The sequence below is a fragment of the Archocentrus centrarchus genome, chromosome 11 (genome assembly GCF_007364275.1).
Source record: "Archocentrus centrarchus isolate MPI-CPG fArcCen1 chromosome 11, fArcCen1, whole genome shotgun sequence".
NCBI lineage: Eukaryota > Metazoa > Chordata > Actinopteri > Cichliformes > Cichlidae > Archocentrus > Archocentrus centrarchus.
The window spans coordinates 28,002,825-28,022,609 of NC_044356.1; the positions used below are offsets into that span (position 1 = coordinate 28,002,825).

The 19,785-nt window shown below is 37.9% G+C and overlaps 1 protein-coding gene across 1 annotated transcript; it reads right to left on the reverse strand.

The window, feature by feature from the left end:
* Positions 1-849: 849 nt before the first annotated feature.
* On the reverse strand, positions 850-17,378 carry LOC115787704 (CMP-N-acetylneuraminate-beta-galactosamide-alpha-2,3-sialyltransferase 1-like). Its single transcript, XM_030740484.1, has 8 exons — positions 17,374-17,378; positions 9,922-10,204; positions 7,315-7,514; positions 6,939-7,106; positions 4,189-4,234; positions 3,988-4,107; positions 2,168-2,323; positions 850-906 (listed from the first exon to the last, which is right to left on the reverse strand). The coding sequence occupies exons 1-8, from the start codon at positions 17,376-17,378 to the stop codon at positions 850-852; spliced, it is 1,035 nt and encodes a 344-aa protein (XP_030596344.1).
* Positions 17,379-19,785: the final 2,407 nt, after the last annotated feature.

The following is a 19,785-nucleotide window of genomic DNA, read 5'->3' on the forward strand; positions in this document are numbered from 1 at the left end:
ATGAAGAGGAACTTCATCTTTCAGCACAACAATGACCCAAAGCACACATCTAAATCAACAAAAAAATAGCTTCACCAGAATAAGATTGACGCTTTGAAATGGCCCAGTCAGAGTCCAGACGTGAATCCCATCGAACATCTGTGGGGTGATCTGAAGAGGGCTGTGCACAGGAGATGTCAGATTTGGAGCGGTTTTGCAAAGAAGAGTGGGCAAATATTGCCACATCAAGATGTGCCACTCTGATAGGCTCCTACCCAAAAAGACTGAGTTCTGTAATAAAAGCCAAAGGTACTGCAACAAAATATTAGTTTAAGGGTGTGCATATTTATGCAACAAGGTTATTTTAAGTTTTTTATTTCATATTTTTCCCCTTTAAAGATTTCAGTTTGTTTTTCAATTGCATTGTACAGGTTATAGGTCACATTAAAGGCAGAAAAAGTTGTGAAATTATTCATCTTGCTGTCATTTTTTTACATCATGAAAACCTGGCATTTGAACAGGGGTGTGTAGATTTTTTATATCCACTGTATAAACAATCGGGGAGTGGAAAAAAGGTGAGTGAGGAAGTGATCAGTGTATCACATGAAGTCCTCTACTTCTTAACCTTAACAGCATCCTGAGCCTAAACCAGCAGAACTAACAATTGTTTCATGGTCACCTGATCCAGCCCTAACTGTAAACTTTACCAAAAATGAAACCTGAAGTGAAGTCTTAAAATTCCCAGAGTGGCACTGTTGCAGTTTTCCACTTTATATTAAAGTAGTTTAGCCCTACCATCACCATGCCATATTTTCACCACATACTTGTAGACACATATATAAAGGTTGAATGTAGCCAATATGACATAATCTATTTCTTAATGACGTCCCACTGTGAAGCCTCTGTCAGAGCTGCTGAACCTTTGGGCTGTCGCACAGACAAGAAATTAAGGGAGACTGAGCAATTAGGCCTGTGACGTCACCAAAAGCAGCCTCAACCAAAACTAGCGTCCGCCATATTTATTTGTCTGTTCAGAGCTATCAAACGCCGGATGCTAAAAAGAAAGCATAAGCCTACACACAACAGAGCCCCTACTCTCAACAATGTAAATGATTCATTCGGGTAATATTTTTTCTTTATCAGGTATAAAGAATGGAAAAGAATCTAGAGAAGCAAAATTAAAAGCAAAATAAAAAAAAAAAAAGGTTTTAACAATGATCAGAAACTGACAATTGAAGTCCACTGACAGCCACCTGTACTAAGACTACACATGTGTTTATAGCAAACTGTATATAGTTATAACAGAAAATAAAGCAAATTACCAGGATCAATATTACAAGTGCACAATGTCATTGTAACCCTCTGTACCCCCTAGTGGCCAGCCTGCATGTTTCTACTACTGTTTGTTTATAATCATCAGTCATCATGCTCTCCTCTCTTTGTCAGTAGGAAACTGATGAAATCTGTTCTTCTGACCCCTTCTGGTCATTCTCGCAGACATTCAGGAAACTGAGCCAAACACCAGACAAATACAAATGGTGGCCATATCAAAGTGCAAGTTGTTCTGTCCCCTTAATTTCTTGTCTCTGGGCTGTTGCTGTCTTGGTGTTTTCAAAGATATGATGAGTGAGATGCAAATGTGAGGCCATAAATGTATCAAGAAAGCCTTCAATAGAGTCATAGCATAAACAGAAGTAATGCCCATTTCTGTGTTTTCTGGACTCCAGTGCTATAATTTGCTCATTAAATTTGTCTGCTGGTGTGTTATTGTGTACTACACAAATGTGTACCTCATCATTAACAAGTATGCTTTCTGAAATTTTACATCTTACATCTGTTTATGCAAAGACTTCTTTATTCTTTTAGCTTTACTTAGTTTCTTACTTATGAACAAGTTACAGGGCTTTAATGTGAATTGTAGGCAGCCATGACTGATACTAAATGTCATTGCACCCAATTTTCCAGATCCTTGTCCTTGGAAAATATATACATATTTTTTGATGCATGTCAGTTAGAATAATAATTTTTGTTTGTTTTTTGTCCACTGATTGCAATGACTTGGGAGAACTGTTTTAAAAATAAATTTTTATATATATATACACTGTATAGAGTTAGGGTTATCATTGACGATGATATGCAAATGATAAAGACTGAAATGCAAATAGAAAAAAAGAAATTACAATCCTTTAAAAAAAGTAATTATTTTCTTCTTGTGTAATCTCTCAATTATTCTATATTCGTATCGTCCTGGATGAGCTCCTGTTTTTAATTGTTTGTTTCTGAGGATGTCAAAGTAGTGGCTCCAGTTTCCCTCGCTGTCTGCTCCAAACCCAAAAATAGTGACCTGGGGAAACAAAAATTACACAATGAAGTTAAGCCTCTAATGGTAAAGTAATCTTGCCATTAATTGCATTCATAAAGTACTTTTTTGAATAAAAAAGTGTAAAACTAAGAATGTGTCTCATTATATTTTATTGCTGAGTAAGTCATACACATAGAGTTGTGGTCACAAGTTTACATAAACTCATTTTGGGCATGAGTGTCATGGTAATTTTGAGCTTTTAATGATTTTCTTAAACTGTTCTTTTTTCCAGGGTGGAATGATTGTAAATCATACTTCTTTAATGACTTTAAAAACAAGAACTGGGTGCACAAGTTTGAATTTATTTAGATTTTCTGTAATCCATACAGGGGCAACAGTATACATACATCCCCACTAATATTTTGTTAAATGTCCCTTGGCAGGTGCAGGGGTGGCTCAGTGGTGGAGCAGGCAGCCGTGTCAATAAAGCCACTGTGGCCAAAAAAAAAAAGAATGTCCCTTGGCAAGTTGCATGTCAGTCAGACACTTTTGGTAGCCATAAGCAAACGTCTGGCATTATTCTGGCTGGATATTTGACCAGTCTTCCTTGCAGTATTGGTAGAGTTCATTTCAATTAGTTGGTTCCCTGGCACAGACCAGGCTTTTAAGCTTGGTCCACAAATTTTCAATGGGGTTGAGGTCAGGACTTTGGGAAATCCATTCCAGAAGCTTAATGGGCAATTTGTAAACAACTGCAGATTCCAAGATCATCTGTTCAAGCAATTGAGTTATAAGTGCAAGTTATTCTGATGAGTCACCACTGACCCAAACTGTCACCCTCAGATGAGAGGAAGTTAGTTAGCGCATTCAGGAACAATGCAGGAACCACCAAGGCTCAAGCCTGCCATAAGCCAGAAACTTCTAGAACACCAGCATCACTGCCCACAGTGAAGTAAGTTTTACATCACTGGATTGAGTGGGTGTTCCATCAAGAAATCAACACCTTCAAGTGCAAATGAAATTTGCTGCTGTCTATATAGACAAGCTAAATGCCTTCTGGAGAAATGTTTTATGGTCAGAATAGACAAAGATTGAGGTATTTGGCGTGAGAAGAAGGACCTTCTGCTGCCCTGTCCAGCTCTCCTAGAGTAAATGCCTGTCTCCTGGAATGTCCTCCATGCTCTTGAGACTGTACTGGGAGACACAGCAAACCCTCTCACAATGACACGTATTGATGTGCCATCCTGGAAGACTTGGACTACCTGTGCAACCTCTGTAAGGTCCAGGTATGGGCTCATGTCACCAGTAGTGACACTGAGCATTGCCAAATACAAAACAAATTCAAAACAATCAAAAGATGAGAAGGGAAAAACTGTCAATGACCTCCACCTGTAAAACCACTCCTGTTTGGGGGGGGGGGGGGGGGGGGGGGTTGTCTCATTGTTCCTGGCATTAAAAGTTAAAAGAATTGGTTCTTTGCTTCAGCAATACTGACCCTGTATTCAGATCAGTACCAAGTTTTGCATTTTTACACACCACTATCAGAGAGCAAAGCTACTTTAAGCTGCTCTCATGCCATAAGGGGATGCCACAGCAAGTAGCTTCAATGTCAAGGTAAATGGTGAATCAGTGTTTTTTGGAGGTTAACTAAAACCACTGTTAGTCAGATGAATAATGTACAAATACAACGTGTAATGTAAACATACCTCATCACACATAAGTAAGCTGAGAACCACAGTAAGAAAGCCAGTGGATGGATAATATCCCTTCTTTCCCAGCCAGACTTCATGAACATATTTTATGAAAGCCGGATGGAGGATCATTATCTGTTATGAATCAGAAAGGGCTTTTAATCTGACCTTTATGAACTTTTACCAGTTTTGTTAAGCTAAATTTAAAATACTCACTAAATCCTTGTTTGCTATCTTGTCGGAGTGGCGAAAATCGCTTTCTCTGTTGAAAAGAAAATTTATTGTTAAATTTGGTAGAGAACTGACTGATTATCAAATATGTGCTAATAATGGCCTAATATTTAAGAGTAACAGTAAACAGTTACAGTAAATTCATATGGGTCAGTGCAAAACATATAATTCAAAAGTAGCTCTGTAGTTACTAGCTATGTGAAAAATTAGAACATGTTGCTTTCCTACATTTTCAAACAGCTTTTGGAAAAAGGATTACTTTCTGACTCACTAACCTAAAATCTCAAAGGTAAATGCTGCAGCATCTCAAAAATGTGTTTTAATATTTCCTGTTTATTAGCCTACTGAAGTCTTGTTTAGCTTTATAAACCATAGCATTTTAAACATGGCACACCAAGAATGTACCATATGTAGGGCATTAATCCCTGTCCCTCACACTCAGCACTAATTATAACTTCCTGAGGGAACTATTGCTGAATTTGTGCGGTATCTGTTTCATTGCTGAAAAGTTTAGGTGCAGAATGAAAATTGCTAAAGCCAGTGAACAGGCAGCTAATAAGGATTGTGTGACACACAGCAATGTGTGGTCACATCAAGTGGTTTAATTTTGTGGTATTGTGCAAATTTTGTTTATAATTTTGTTAAATTAGGATCATAGTTTTCTGATTTTTGTTATAAAGTAAATAGAGTGCTAACACGGGGGCACCTTCGCCCTTGTGAGATGGCTTAGTGTGGCTACTGTCTTCAGACTCGGCAGAAGGACGCGAGGAGCTAGCTTAGCTCACCACATATCCCATAGCTGTGTGCGGCAGTTATAATTGTTTTTTCTAAACTTCTCCATTGAAGTGCACCACTACACTGATGTGCTCTTAGTATGATACAATTTTGTCCTGTAAGCCTATGTGATAATAACAATGCACTTATAGTATGTAACCAACAAAGTATGCATTGCAACAAGCATAGCCTATATTTCATTTATTTGTGTACAGGCAACATCAGATCTGACTGCTTACATTTTGGTTATTTTATATGGGTTTGTGTTGGATTATATTATATTATTTTGACTTTGATAATAGACATTGACCTATGTGCTTATAAAGTATTTGGAACACATTAACGTATAAAAATAAAGACTCGGCAGAAGCGGGAGAAGGAAACGCACTGCTGTCGTCCATCTCATCATTTTCCTGTTTTTTTTTTTTTTTTTTTAGGATAAAATATAATCTGTTGGCAGCCCACTCACTAGGGGCCTATTACAATTGTACTACTGCTGATTTAGAGAGCAGCTCCTATGGGAAAATACAATGGCTGGCACAGGTAAAGGTGGTCTGAAGGGGACAGTCTGCCACAGGATTGTGGGACAATACACATTGTTCAATACATGACCCTAAGTAAGCCAAGGCTCCTGCAAAACTTAAGTTAGCTAGTTTGTGATGGGAAAAAATGCAAATTTTTGTTTTCCAACTCTGTAAGTGCAAGTTTTTCTCATGAAAGAGCTGTGGAAATACCTCAGGCAAGGGATATTACAGGACATAGTATATTTTTTATGGCTTCGGTTAACCTTTCAAAAATTCGATACCATTCTTTTTGTGATTAACTGTGTTAAAACTGGCCATGACTTGGCACTTGGACAGAAACAAGATAAGTCACTTGAACAAAGGGCTCACGGCACCATACTTTCCTAAGTTCACATATCTCCTCATCTTGTCTAACTGGGAGCTACACTGTATGAATTCAGTCAGGTCTGTCTGAGTGAATGAAGTTGGCAAATGTGATACAGGCCTGGTATTGATATTTCCTAATAGCTGCAAAACTGTTCCTGCACTTAAATCGTACTGAGTGGGAGTAAGTGGGAGTTATTGTATTGATGTTTACTGAGTTATTTCCCCCAAGCAAGTGAATGACATTTGTTCCTTCGATTCTGCTTCTGTGCTTTAAATTTTACTTTCCAAGTCTAACAATTCTTGTGTGTTTGCCTTTTTTCAAAATGACGCATATTGAATAATACAGAACAGTCTTAAGAACCTCCTGTGCCACACCTGTAGACGAGACAGAAGACCTTCAGTCCTCAGTCATTCAGTCACCCAACATCACTTCAGCATAATTAGAAATAACAATCACTGCTGAGTGGGTGGGGAGTCAACATGGTGTTATAGTAAAATCGGTGAACAAGTGTGCAAAGTTTGATGGGTCTGGCTTGAAACAAAAAGTCTGGTCATCACTATTAGTACAAAGATATCACTCCAAATCATCTTTTGCCACTTAATTTCAGCCAACAAAATAATGACCCTTCCTAACATCATTAATTTATTTGAAGCATATCTTTAATTTCTTTGAAGCACATAAATTGTAACATTTTTGTATCCTGCAGCTAATTGGTATATTGCGTTTAATGGCCAGGAACTTTACTGTTTTGGTTCATTGTTTTGGTTCATGGTAAGGCTCAAAAGGCAAGATCCAGTTTACCCTACCTACTTCCTGCTACTTTAGAATTCTGCTGTGTTCATAAGGAGTTGTACACTAATATGTTATTGTCCTGTTCACTGATACACACTAGCCCTAAATAGCCAAACAATGCAATTTCAATGCTACACACACCATCAATCTTAGCTGTTTAGTTTGCTCGTTCAAACAGACAAAACCGGACGGCACTCTTCTATTAAAAGCTGTAAAATTCTGAAAGTTCATGGTGCCAGTGAAATACACTATGAAAAAAGTCCAGCTGTTTGGCCTACCCTGGATTTAAGCACTTGTAAAGCCACAGAAAATCAAGTGTTTTAAATGGAAAAAACAGAAGATGAGTTGTGTTGTCCAATTTAGTAACACTTTCTGGATACATGACACGATGAGTTGTTCTGGTTCCAACATCTGTCTCATAGCCTTTGGTGAGCCCGTAGTTGATTCTAAATAGTACACAGAGACACATATTTAGTTTACATGTTTAATTTTTAGGATAGATAATAATTTAAATCACATTGCATGCACAATCTACAGGACTATGATTTTTTCGTGATGTGAATCTACATTTTTCAGATTTTTTGTTAGTGTCAACGACATTGTTCAAGTTAGATTTTTTTAAAGATGACTGTAATGGTGTTAAATGATTATTACCTTATTACAATATCATGGAAATCTATCAGAGCTCCATAACGCGATCCTTTCAAGTTTCCAGAATTCCCCACCACAGCACAAGTCCTACAGCGATCGGGCCTGGGTTCTGCAACATCTGTAATGGGTGTGAGTATCTGAAACAGCTTGTCTACTGTTTGATTGTACAAAGTCAAGTTTTGATGTTTTGCCCCCTGCAAGTTCTGACAAAGAAGAAGAAGGTTATTGCAGCTTCAGATCACATGTCTGGTTCAAAGCATATTTCATTCCTTAACACTATCCCTGCTAATGATGAAATATTCCAGCAATTAGTGCTTTCAAAATATGCCATAGTGTTAAGAATTAAACTTTCTGCCCTTTATCTCTTTCTCCCTCTCTCTATTGACAAAAGTATTCACTCCTCTGTCTTCACATGCATATGAACTTAAGTGACATCCCATTCTTAATCCATAGGGTTTAATATGATGTTGGCCCACCACCCTTTGCAGCTATAACAGCTTCAACTCTTCTGGGAAGGGTTTTCACAAACTTTAGGAGTGTGTTTATGGGAATTTTTGACCATTCTTCTATAAGTGCATTTGGATCAGAAGGTCTGGCTCACAGTCTCCGCTCTAATTCATCCTAAAGGTGTTCTGTCAGGTTGAGGTCAGGACTTTGTGCAGGTCAGTCAAGTTCTTCCACACCAAACTCACTCATCCATGTCTTTATGGACCTGCTTTGTGCACTGGTGTGCGGTCATGTTGGAACAGGAAGGGGCCATCCCCAAACTGTTCCCACAAAGTTGGGAGCAAGAAATTGCCCAAAATGTCTTGGTATGCTGAAGCATTAAAAGTTCCTTTCACTGCAACTAAGGGGCCGAGCCCAACTCCTGAGGAACAACCCCACACTATAACCCCCCATCCACCAACCTTTACATTTGGCATAATACAGTCAGACAAGTACCGTTCTCCTGGCAACTGCCAAACCCAGACTCTTCTATTGGATTGCCAGATGTAGAAGCATGATTCGTCACCCCAGAGAACATGACTCCACTGCTCTAGAGTCCAGTGGCGGTGTACTTTACACCACTGCATCCAACACTTTGCATTGTGCTTTGTGATGTAAGGTTTGGATGCAGCTGCTTGGCCATAGAAAACCATTCCATGAAGCTCTCTACACACTGTTGCTGAGCTAATCTGAAGGCCACCTCTGTGCCTCAACATCCACTGACCCCACTCTGTCATTTTACATGGCCTACCACTTCATGGCTGAGTTGCTGTCATTCCCAATTGCTTCCCCTTTGTTATAATGAAGTTCAGGTGTAAGTTCAATAAGGAAGAGCTGAAATCGCTCATCCGCTTTTTTCCCAGGTGTTTGGCCATTTCTCTGTTTGACATCACCTCCACCTTCCCGCACTGTCAAACTCAATGCTGGCCTCATCTCTTCTAATCCAATCATCTTTCTGCCTGCCTACCTTGACCCAATCAGCCTTTGCTCAGCGTGCTTTAAATATCACTGCTTATCTGTCATTCTCCCTTCCAGATTCATTTGTGCAACCCACCACCTCCCCTTCACCACCCAAGACCTCCTTCCAAGCCTCCATCTCGGTCTCTACCACCATCAGTGTCTAGACTCAGGGGGTCCTGCCTAATTCCTATCACTTCTGGTATTTCCTTCAGTTTCAATGGGCCATCAGAGTCCAATTGCCAAACAGCTATTTGTATTATAAATAAATTCAATATTTATAATAATAATTTTCCTAATGAATCTCCTTATTGAAATACCACTATCAGCTGACTGTGAAATATTTAGTAGTGAGGAAATTTCACAACTGGTTCAGGTGGCATCTTATCACAGTACCAGACTTAAATTCACTGAGCTCCTCTTTCACAAATGTTTGTTGAAGCAGTCCGCATGCCTAGGTGCTTGGTTTTATACACCTGTGGCCATAGAAGTGATTGGAACACCTGAAATCAATGATTTGGATGGGTGAATGAATACTTTTGGCAATATAGTGTGTATCAAGTTCCACATCAGGTTGAGGAACCAGGGCATACTTATGATAAGTGGCCTACTGGAATAAGGATATGGCATAAGTGGACAAGGGATAAGAGTAGGGAACTGTTGTAATGCTACTATACATGTAACCCCCAGTGAAAAGGGTTGCATGAAGAGGATGTGGGAGCTTTGACACCCAACATCTAAAGCAACTAAGCAACTGTTAGACATTGATTAGGTTCAACAGACATGCTATGGCAAGTGGGAGCCAGGACATCCAGTCAGGGTCCATTCATAAAAAAATATATATAGAATATTTTTAACATAAAATTCTTGCTATTTTCATTCAGCTTTCATGCTGGACTGAATAAATATCACAGGTTGCACCACAAAAACAAAAACACTGTAGATAAATTAATCTGAACAGAAATTATATAATATATATGCACATAAAAATAAATGCATATTTTTCATTTCTGAGACCTGATAATTCAGGGAAGGTTTAAAAGATACTAAAAGGCATTAAACACTCAACCAGTACCAATGTAATATTGTTTGTACATAAAAATAAAGCAACTCAATAAGAGCCAAAAAATGTTTATTGTGACATGTACTTGATTTTTCATATTTTACCTTCCACCAGCTGAAATCATCCTCTGAGAGTTTATATTTCCTTGACAGAAAGGGTTTAGGAGCTTCACCGATGATCTCATTAAACCAAGGATTACTGTCTGTTAAACACTTGTGACAGGCACAACGGCTCGATTCCCGATGACAGAGATAATATCCAGATAAATCCCATAAAAGGATGGCGACCAAAACAATTCCTGTGATAGTCAGTAGTGGGAAAATGCGACCCCTGGATTTTCTCATTCTGAGATACAGCTTGGCAGCTTTGATGAAGAACAGATCTAATCTGTGGATACAATGAGGGGTGAACTATTCAAATGAGAAAATACATGAATGTGGAAAATTCAGTTCAATTCAGTTTTATTTATATAGTGCCAAATCACAACAACAGGCACCTTAAGGTACTTTATATTGTAAGACCCAGCAATAATACAAAGAAAACACCAGCAATCAGATGACCCCCTATAAGCAAGCATTTGGTGACAATGGGAAGGAAAAAAACCCTTTTAACAGGAAGAAACCTCCAGCAGAACCAGGCTCAGGGAGAGGCAGCCATCTGCTGTGACCAGTTGGGAATGAGGGGAGGAAGACAGGACAAAGGACACACTGTGGAAGCAAAGCAGAGATCAACAACTAATGATTCAATGCAGAGTGGTGTATAAAAACATAGAGAGTTAAAAGTGGTGAATGAAACAGAAATCATGGGAACCTACCCAGTATCCCAGGCTTATTGCAGCATAATTAAGGGAGGGTTCAGGGTCACCTGATCCAGCCCTAACTATAAGCTTGATCAAAAAAGAAAGTTTTAAGCTTAATCTTAAACATAGAGAGGGTTTCTGTCTCCAGAATCTAAACTGGGAGCTTTTTCCATCGAAGAGGGGCCTGAAAGCTGAAAGCTCTGCCTCCCATTTTACTCTTAAGTATCCTAGGAACCACAAGTAAGGCAGCAGTCTGAGAGTGAAGTGCTCTACTGGGGTGATGGTACTCTGAGGTCTTTAAGATAAGGTGGAGTCTGATTATTCAAGACCTTGTATGTGAGAAGAAGGATTTTAAATTCTATTCTGGATTTAACAGGGAGCCAATAAAGAGACGTTAATATGGGAGAAATATGCTCTCTCTTTCTAGTCCCTGTCAGTACTCTAGCTGCAGCATTTTGGATCAGATAAAGGCTGCTTTTAGGGAGCTTTTAGGACAGCCTGATACTAATGAATTACAATAGTCCAACCTAGAAATAATAATGCAAGTTTTTCAGCATCACTCTGAGACAGGACGTTTCTAATTTTAGAGATATTGCTCAAACACAATAAAACAGTCCTACATATACTTGCTTAATTTGTGCAGTGAAGGACATATCGTGGTCAAGATTCCTCATAGTGTTACTGGAGGATGAAGTAATGCCATCCAGAGTAAGTATTTCTTTAGACACCATATTTCTAAGATTTGTAGAGCTGAGTACAATAACCACAGTTTTATCTGAATTTAGAAGCAGGGAATTAGAGGTCTTTAAATGATTAGAGGTCTTTAACTCTCAGATGTTGGCGAGTACGTCAGCACATCCAAATGGCTTCACTGATTTAAGATGACGTAGCAGCAGGATGCTGCCTCGCTAAGTCAAAAATTGTCTCCAAATTCAGGTGTGTCCATTTTAACTTGTGTCAAAAGTGTGGACTTCGAACTACATTACAGTTTTTAAATTGTGTTGATAGGCCAATGAAAAGGAGCTCTTGTGTTGTGTGATCAAGGCTGATGCTAGTCAAAAAGCCACCAAAGGCAAACTCAAAGGTGGACAACAGTGGTGACACATCTGGAAGCGTCAGGCTTGTAATGTGCAATAATTTGCATGGCATCTTATTGTGACACTGCATAGTTCAGTAAATATTTCAAAATAAATAAATAGTAACTAGGCCCAAAATATAGTAAATAGTACAAAACAATGCCTGAGGCATTGCACGCATTTTAATGTAAATAGTTGTACACAACTTTGTTGATTTCTAAGTTTGTATATAGGTTCTTGATATTTACACTTTATATTTGTAGTTTAAGTTACAAAAAGTTTTTGTTAAACATGTTTGTGGTTTTCACAGTAAAAAACTCTAACTCGGTAGTGAGATTGAGACGCCTCGTCTGTCTTAGCAATTCTACAACGGATCCCCATTGCAGGGAGGCAGCCTGATCTGCTCCCTCAAAGTCGACGGGGGTCTTTGGTCTGCCAGTGATTTCCAGTGTTTCTCTGTTTTTTCTTAATGTGCAATGTCTTTGCTTATATTGGTAAATAGACTGCAGTCAACAGGATTTATGAAGGGCTTCTATGTAAAATAAACAACCTGTTTTGCAAGCATCTTTATGACTCTGTGTTATTGTATCTACATTATTCTGACCACTTTAAATATATTTATAGAACTGTGATGATGTGTTTGTTGCAATTTCTTTGCTCTCTTGGCCAAATCTCTCTTAAAAAAGACATTTTTAATTTCAATGACATTTTTTTATCCTGATAAATAAAGAATAAAAGTAAAAAAGCATAAAAGTCACCTTGCCAAAAAGTCATTGCTTCTACCTTGTGGCAGGAATGTTGTTGCTGGCTTAATTCCTAATACACACTCTAATCTCTGTAATAAAATATTATGGTCAGCAGTATCCAACGCTGCACTGAGGTCTTGCAGGACAAGCATAGATAGGAGTCCACTGTCAGAGGCCATGAGAATATTATTTTTAACCTTCACTAATGCTGTTTCTGTACTGTGATGAATTCTGAATCCTTACTGAAACTCTTCAAATAAACCATTCCTCTGCAGATGATCAGTTAGCTTTTTTACAACTACATTTGTAAGATTTCTTTAGATAAAAGAAAGGTTGGAGATTGGCCCATAATTAGCTAAGACAGCAGGGTCAAAAACTGGTCAAGCTTTTTAAAGGCATGTGGCACATAGTCCATTAATAGAGACAGATTGATCATATTTAAGATCAAAGTGTTAATGAAAGGTAGGACTTTTTTGATCAGTCTTGTAGGAATGGGGTTTAGTAGACATGTTGATGGCTTGGAGGATGTAACTCAATCCGAGAGAGTCTAAATAAATATCAGTAGTATTGAAAGTAGCTGTACATAATCATACGTCTATGAGATGGTTGTGAATAATTTTTTTTCTAATGGTTTTTATTTGCAAAAAAGTTCATGAAGTATTTGCTATTCAAAGTTAAAGGAATACTTGGCTCAACAGATCTCTGACTCTTTGACAGCTTGGCTACAGTGTTGAAAAGAAACCTAAGGTTCTTATTTTCTTCAGTCAGTGATATAGTAAGATGTCCTAGCTTTACAAAGAGCTTTTTTTTCTTTTTTTTTTAATCGAGCAACAAACTCTTTTTCCAGGCTCAATAAAGATCTTCTAAATTAGCGAGATGCCATTTCCTCTCCAGCTTACAGGTTATCTTCTTTAAGCTTCACGTTTGTGAGCTACACCTGGGATTCAAGCACTTTTGATTTGAGGCTTTAACAGAGGAGCCAGTGTATCAAGAGTCGTACGCATTGAGGATGTAAAGCTATTAACATAACAATTGACCTCTGTGGAAGTCAAGTTTAGGTAGCTGCTTTGCACTGTGTTGGCATTGAAGAAGATAATAATGGAGGAATTAAGGACTTAGAGGATTAAAGACTTCTACTGTAATGAAATTTATTCCCCACTGCTGTGCAGTTCATTGTTAAAAATGTAATTTTTATTAAGAAACAAAAACTGAGACAAAAGAGGGTTTTCAGGAAATAGAGTTAAATGTTCAGTTTCTTTGCCATAAGTCAGAACAAGAACTCTTGTTCTGACACACTCTTCTTCACGCAAGAAGAGTGTGATTAAAGTGTTGGGTGGGCTCATTTACATTTTGACAGAAGCCAACTGAGTCTAATAATAGATTAAAAGCAGTGTTGAGGCTGTCATTTTCAGCATCTACATGGATGTTAAAATCACCTACTATAATTATTTTATCTGAACTGAGCACTAAATCAGATAAAATGTCTGCAAAATCACATAGAAAATCTGAATAAAGGCCAAGTGATAGATAACAACAAATAAAACTCTTTTTTTTTTTTTTAGTTTTCCAGTTAGGTGTAGAAGGCTAAGAGTCAGACTTTCAAATTAATTAACACTCTGACAGATTTTTTGGTTGATTAATAAGAAGATTGCTGCTATTCCTCCTCCTTGGCCTGAACTTCAAGGATTCTGGCAGTCAGTGTGCTTTGGGGGTGTTGATTCATTTAAACTAACATATTTCTGAAAATTGTACTTAAGTACAGTAACAAAGTATCTGTACTTCGTTACTGCCTACCTCTCCTCCTAACTACAGACTTATAGCATTGATTTGGCATAGTTGCACACCAATTCAGTATTAACTTTAGTGATCTCTGATTGATGTAACCGGTTGTCATTACTGCCGACGTGAATTATTATTTTAACAAATCTACATTTCATTCAGATTTCCTTCTATGTCGCCTGCTTTAGCCCCTGGAAGACAATCAACAATGGTTGCTGATGGTGCTAGCTTCACATTTCTCAAAACAGAATCACCAATAACCAGAGTTTGTTTCTCAGTGGGTGTGTTGACCAGTAGGGAAAAAAGATTTGAGACATGAACAGGTTGCTGGTATAACGGGGGGTCCTGTTTAGGACTATGTTTCCTCCTCACCATCATCCAGTCGGCCTGATTTCCCAACTGCTCTGGATCTGCTGGGAGAGAACTTATGGTGGCTAAGCTACAGTGGTCTAGACCAAGGTAGCTTAGCCGTCAAAAGGTATAGAGTCTATACTATAGACTCTATACCAACTACAGGGGCCTGGCTAGCTGAAGGTTTTTAATTTAAGGCCATGAACTTCTGCATTAATCTTGTTGATGGTTGATGGTTGAGAGATTGCCAGCAAAAGTTGTCCTTAATTTATAGCTCAGCAATTCATGTTGGCTGTAACCACGCCAAAACTGTACAGGCATAAAGGAAGCCAGGCATGAACCTGGCTAACTGTCTCACTCTCTTGCCCCTCACTCCTTCACTTAATTGCCACTCACAAACACACACACACACGCACACACACAACTTGAGCTCTTATTTTGAGTTTATAGTTTAGACCAAGCTCAAAATAAAAATCTATAAATCTCTCTCATAGGTGTGTGTCCTCCACCACTGTGGTTTTTTTTATAAGGTGAGTGGCTGAGAGGAGAAGGGAGATGGGAAAGCACTGTGTGTGTGTGTGTGTGTGTGTGTGTGTGTGTGTGTGTGTGTGTGTGTGTGTGTGTGTGATGTGTGACTGAAAGAGTGAGGGCGTGAGAGTGAGACAGACAGCCTGACTTCCTTCATGCCTGTACAGATTTGCCGTGGTTACGGCCAACAGAAACCACTGAGTTATGAATTAAAGATGACTTTTGTTGGCGATCTCTCGCCCATCCTTTCAATGTCCTGACAAATGCTGCCGTATCAAGATTGACACGGAAGCTCATGGCCTTAAATTAAAAACTTTTGCAGGATCTCGCTAAAGTAACTCGGGATCTCGCAAAACATTTATGGGATCTCACAAAAGTGCACCTTTTCTTTTTTTTTTCTCCCTTGATTTTTTTTTCCCCATGTCCCTTGTGGGGTTCCGTATAACAGCGCTGTACAAGAGGGCACAAAAATCACAAACGTATAAAGTGGTGGTTAATGTCCTCTTGCATTTATGGGACAGGCAAAGATGGCATTTCCTAGCATAAACCTGCTGCCACATTACTGATTCACGTAAATAACAAGATCTGTTGTTTGCAGATGAATAGACACCCAGCAGAAAAGAGAACATCACAATCTGGAAACCTGTGGGTCATTTGCATTAATTGTCTGTATGATTGCTGTTGGGAAAGTCCTGTTCAGTTAAGCTTTCATCATGACTCTTGTGCTGGGTAATCTAAAATTAAGTAACATAAATACAGCACAATTATAAATAATCTGTAACCAAAAAAAAAAAAACCCAAACAAAAACACCTCAAAATGGCATTATCCTGATTGCTTCAATAGAATTTGACTACACAAGTAGAGACCCTAAAGAAGTGTCTCTTTAAAGGCAGAAAAACATAAATAGATACAAAAGAAAGAAAAACTGAAAACTGGCATGTTAAAAAAGGCAAACACAATTGCTTAAGACATTCAGCACAGATTAGTGTGAAATAAGAAATAAATGTATTTGTCTTACCAGCAAAAAGATGAAGTAAACCAGCAGGCAGGTGAGGCAAGAACATCCTGTATGATGTACAGGATGTTATCAACAGATGAGCAGCTGTTCAAACGACCCAATGGGAGGGCTTGTGGACTATGTGCAAACAATGGTACATTGCCACACAGAAATGCTGTGACACTGAATGTTGGATGAAAATCTACAAAACATATATATATGTACATTTCTACAACACTACTATGTCATTGGCACAGCAATCACATTACACTCACCTTTCTCTTACTCTGAGTTCTCTTCTTAAAAAAAACAACTGATAAACTGTTTGAGCTGCTGGTAGATTTTTAGAGTGTTTTTAACAGAATCACCGAACGAATAATGCGGCCAAAGAAGTTTGTGCTTCAGTTTTAGTGAGTAAAATTCTAAACTGGACTGCACCTAAACTGGTGTCTTCAGGTAAAATTTGGGGATTAATCCCAACTTTCTCTTTGTGTGATGCCGTCCTTATCAGGCCTCATGCCTTTTATTATGGGTGTCTCTGTGCCCTGATTGTGTCAAGTTTAGTTTTTTTGCTCATTAAATATTTCTCCCAAAGCCTAATCTTCTTTTTCACTTTTATACGTCGTAGTATAAGCGACTAATTCAACTGGTAGGTTGCATATCATGGCACCCTACCAACCAAACAGCTCACCAGTAGTTGTAGTGATATTAAGTTCCACTTAATTAGTGCTCGCTAAGATGTTTAAGAGATGCTTCCTGTTGTGAGGAAAGGAGTTGTTGTCTTGGCTTATGGCTTGCACACAAAGGAAAGACGCAAGATCCTCTTAAAGGCTGTTTTTACAATGCACTTCTTGGTTTCTATATGTTCATTATTGTAGTTGATGTGTAAAATTGGGCTATTATTATCAATAAGCAATGGCCTGAAATTAACAGTGCCATTTTCTCAGGCTTTGTCTTCTTTGCTGTGGTGCTGTAACAACAGCAGCAGCTACATTCTGCCTCTTTTAAGACTTACTTTACATACATACATACAAGTGCTGTCCACTCAGCGGTTTTTGACCACATTTTCAGAATCAGAAATTTAAGGGATTAAAATGACAGTAATTTGATTTGATTTATTTATTTTTTTGGCAAATGAAACAACTAAACAGTTTTATTTGGTAATACTATAGTAATAACCACTGTTATAAATATTGAATTGAATTAAACTTTGGGATGTCGTTATTTAATATTTACTAAGCATCTGTAATTTCTTGTGTTATTTTTGCATTAGACACACCTCATGGTCTTTGTTGATAATGTTTCAGCTGATGCTTATCAGTACATATTTACACGACGGCAGAAAGAGTGCGGAACATACATGATGTTAATATTTATTTTTCTCTCAAGTAAAACACTGAAAACACAGCATCGAGCCATCGGCTTGCCAGTCTTTTCTATCACTTCTTCTTGTTTTCAAAGATCCAAATTCACAATAAGGTGTTCATAATCCTGCATTTTTGCTTTCACACTGTGGAATAAGTGTACATTTTTATTCAGCTCATACATCCTGAACACTGAGCATCATACATACTGTTGTTCAGTGGTTTTAAATTTACTTTACATATCATTCATAATCTCTGTCTAAAAAACTATTTGGTCTATAGGAGCCATTTGGTACTCCTTCCACAGTGGAGGTGGAAGTCCATCAAGTCCATTGAAGGTGTAATTGAAATGGGTTTTAATGGTTATATCAGTTCCCTCTAGTGAAATGTCTGATTTGAACTTAAATGAAAGGGAGGTTTAAGGAATTATAGGGTTTTATTTCTGCCAATTCTACCATGTTACTTGATTCACTGCTCATAAACTGCTTAGATGAGGTCCTTATTTTACAGTCACCATCAGGCTAATGACAGCAGCTGTGCTCTGAGGGATCGGCTTTGTTGATACTGAAAATAATGTTGACAGAGAAGGTGTGGGAGTGACATTAAGGTGTCAACGCATGAACTGTCAGTGGTAAAGTAGAAAGGAGTCAGATCGACTGATGATCCAGTTAAAAGTTTCTTGAGCCAATTTTTCTTGCAAGAATAAAGTCTGTTAGCTACTGACTGAAGAGTGCAATATGTATGTTTGCACTGAGCAGTGATTCAGTAGACAAAGTGTCAGCAGTGACTACAGACATAAAAATTTCATTACTACAAATGGTGCTCTAAATAATTCTTGATGGCATTCTGTTATGTAGTACAACTTTAGAAGGCTGTAGAACAAAGTAGTTTAATATTGATTACATATATAAGATAAGATAAGATGGTGTTTATTTGTCACATGCGCAGTTATACACAGTACAATGCGCAGTGAAATGTATTTTGTACCTGCAACAATATACACACACACATATAAATAAGAAGAATAAAAATAAGTAATTCACACTATACACTATACACACTTTACATGGAATTATATACACTATACACACTTTACATGGAATTATAGATTATTATAATAATTTTATAATATAAAATACATATAAAATTTTATAATACAATACATGAACTGGAGGCAGCATTACAAACAAATCTATTATTGAGAGGGTGATGGCTGTAGGGGGTGTTGCTGTAGCAAAATCCAAAATTAAAGATGATGGTTTGTTATTTGTATGCAATTTAGGATACTTAAAAATGTTCCAATCCAAACACAAAGGTTAAAATCCATCCATCCATTCATTCTCTTCTGCTTAAGACTTAATTCACATTCTGATGTACATACAAATCCACTAGTTCATGATCTATTCTTTTGACTGAAGATGTTTCAAGTTCTAACTTTCAGTAAATTATTTCTTTGTGAGTATTCTATCTTAGCTTCTAGTTCTCGGTTTCTAGTTAGGTTATTTTGTTCCCTTTCTGTTTCCTCTGTAGTGACCCTGTGTTTGTCTAGTCTCTGAGTCTTATTCCCTTAGTCATCTTGTCTCCCCATTCAGTCATATCTCCTGTTCTCTGTACCTTGATCTTGTTTATATACTGTCTGTCTTTCTCAGTTCTTTGTTGTGTCCTCATCCTTGGCTCCCTTGCTCCTTGTTTTTCCATGTTGTTTCCTAGTTTCCTCCTAGTTAGTATATTCCTGGCTCCTGTCCAGCCCAGTGTATTTTTAGTATCTTAACCCTGTGCTAACCTGCGTTGGCATCTTTACTGTCTGCCACACAGCGTTTCATGACAAATGTGCTATACAAAAATAATACAGTGTAAGCTCAAGTTTTATGGATGTTTCTTCTAACACATTCAAATCAAGGTGAATCTTTATGCTTTTGATAAAAAATAAACTGTTGGAAATTGCTGGGGACAGCGTGTGGGCTTGTAGATTGAAACAGATGTTTTCTTGATGAACTAACAGCTCAGGTGGAGCACAATATTCAGCCAAAGGAGGGCTACGTTATCACAAACTATTCCACTGTATAAACCTGTCATGGTCCTGGGTTTTTGAACACTGCGTTTTGGCTTGTTGGGACTTTGAATTCTTGGTTATTATTAAATAGTCTCTGTTTGATTATGGTTTTCTAGTTTTTGCTGCTTTTGTTGCTTAGAGTCCTTACAGCCCAGCTTTTTTTCACCTGTGTTTTTTCTTACTTATGCCAAAAGCATAATAGAGAAGTGAAAGGACAACGAATTCATTATCATTTCTTGTTTTTTGGTAACCATCTGGATGAGTAAATTAGGAT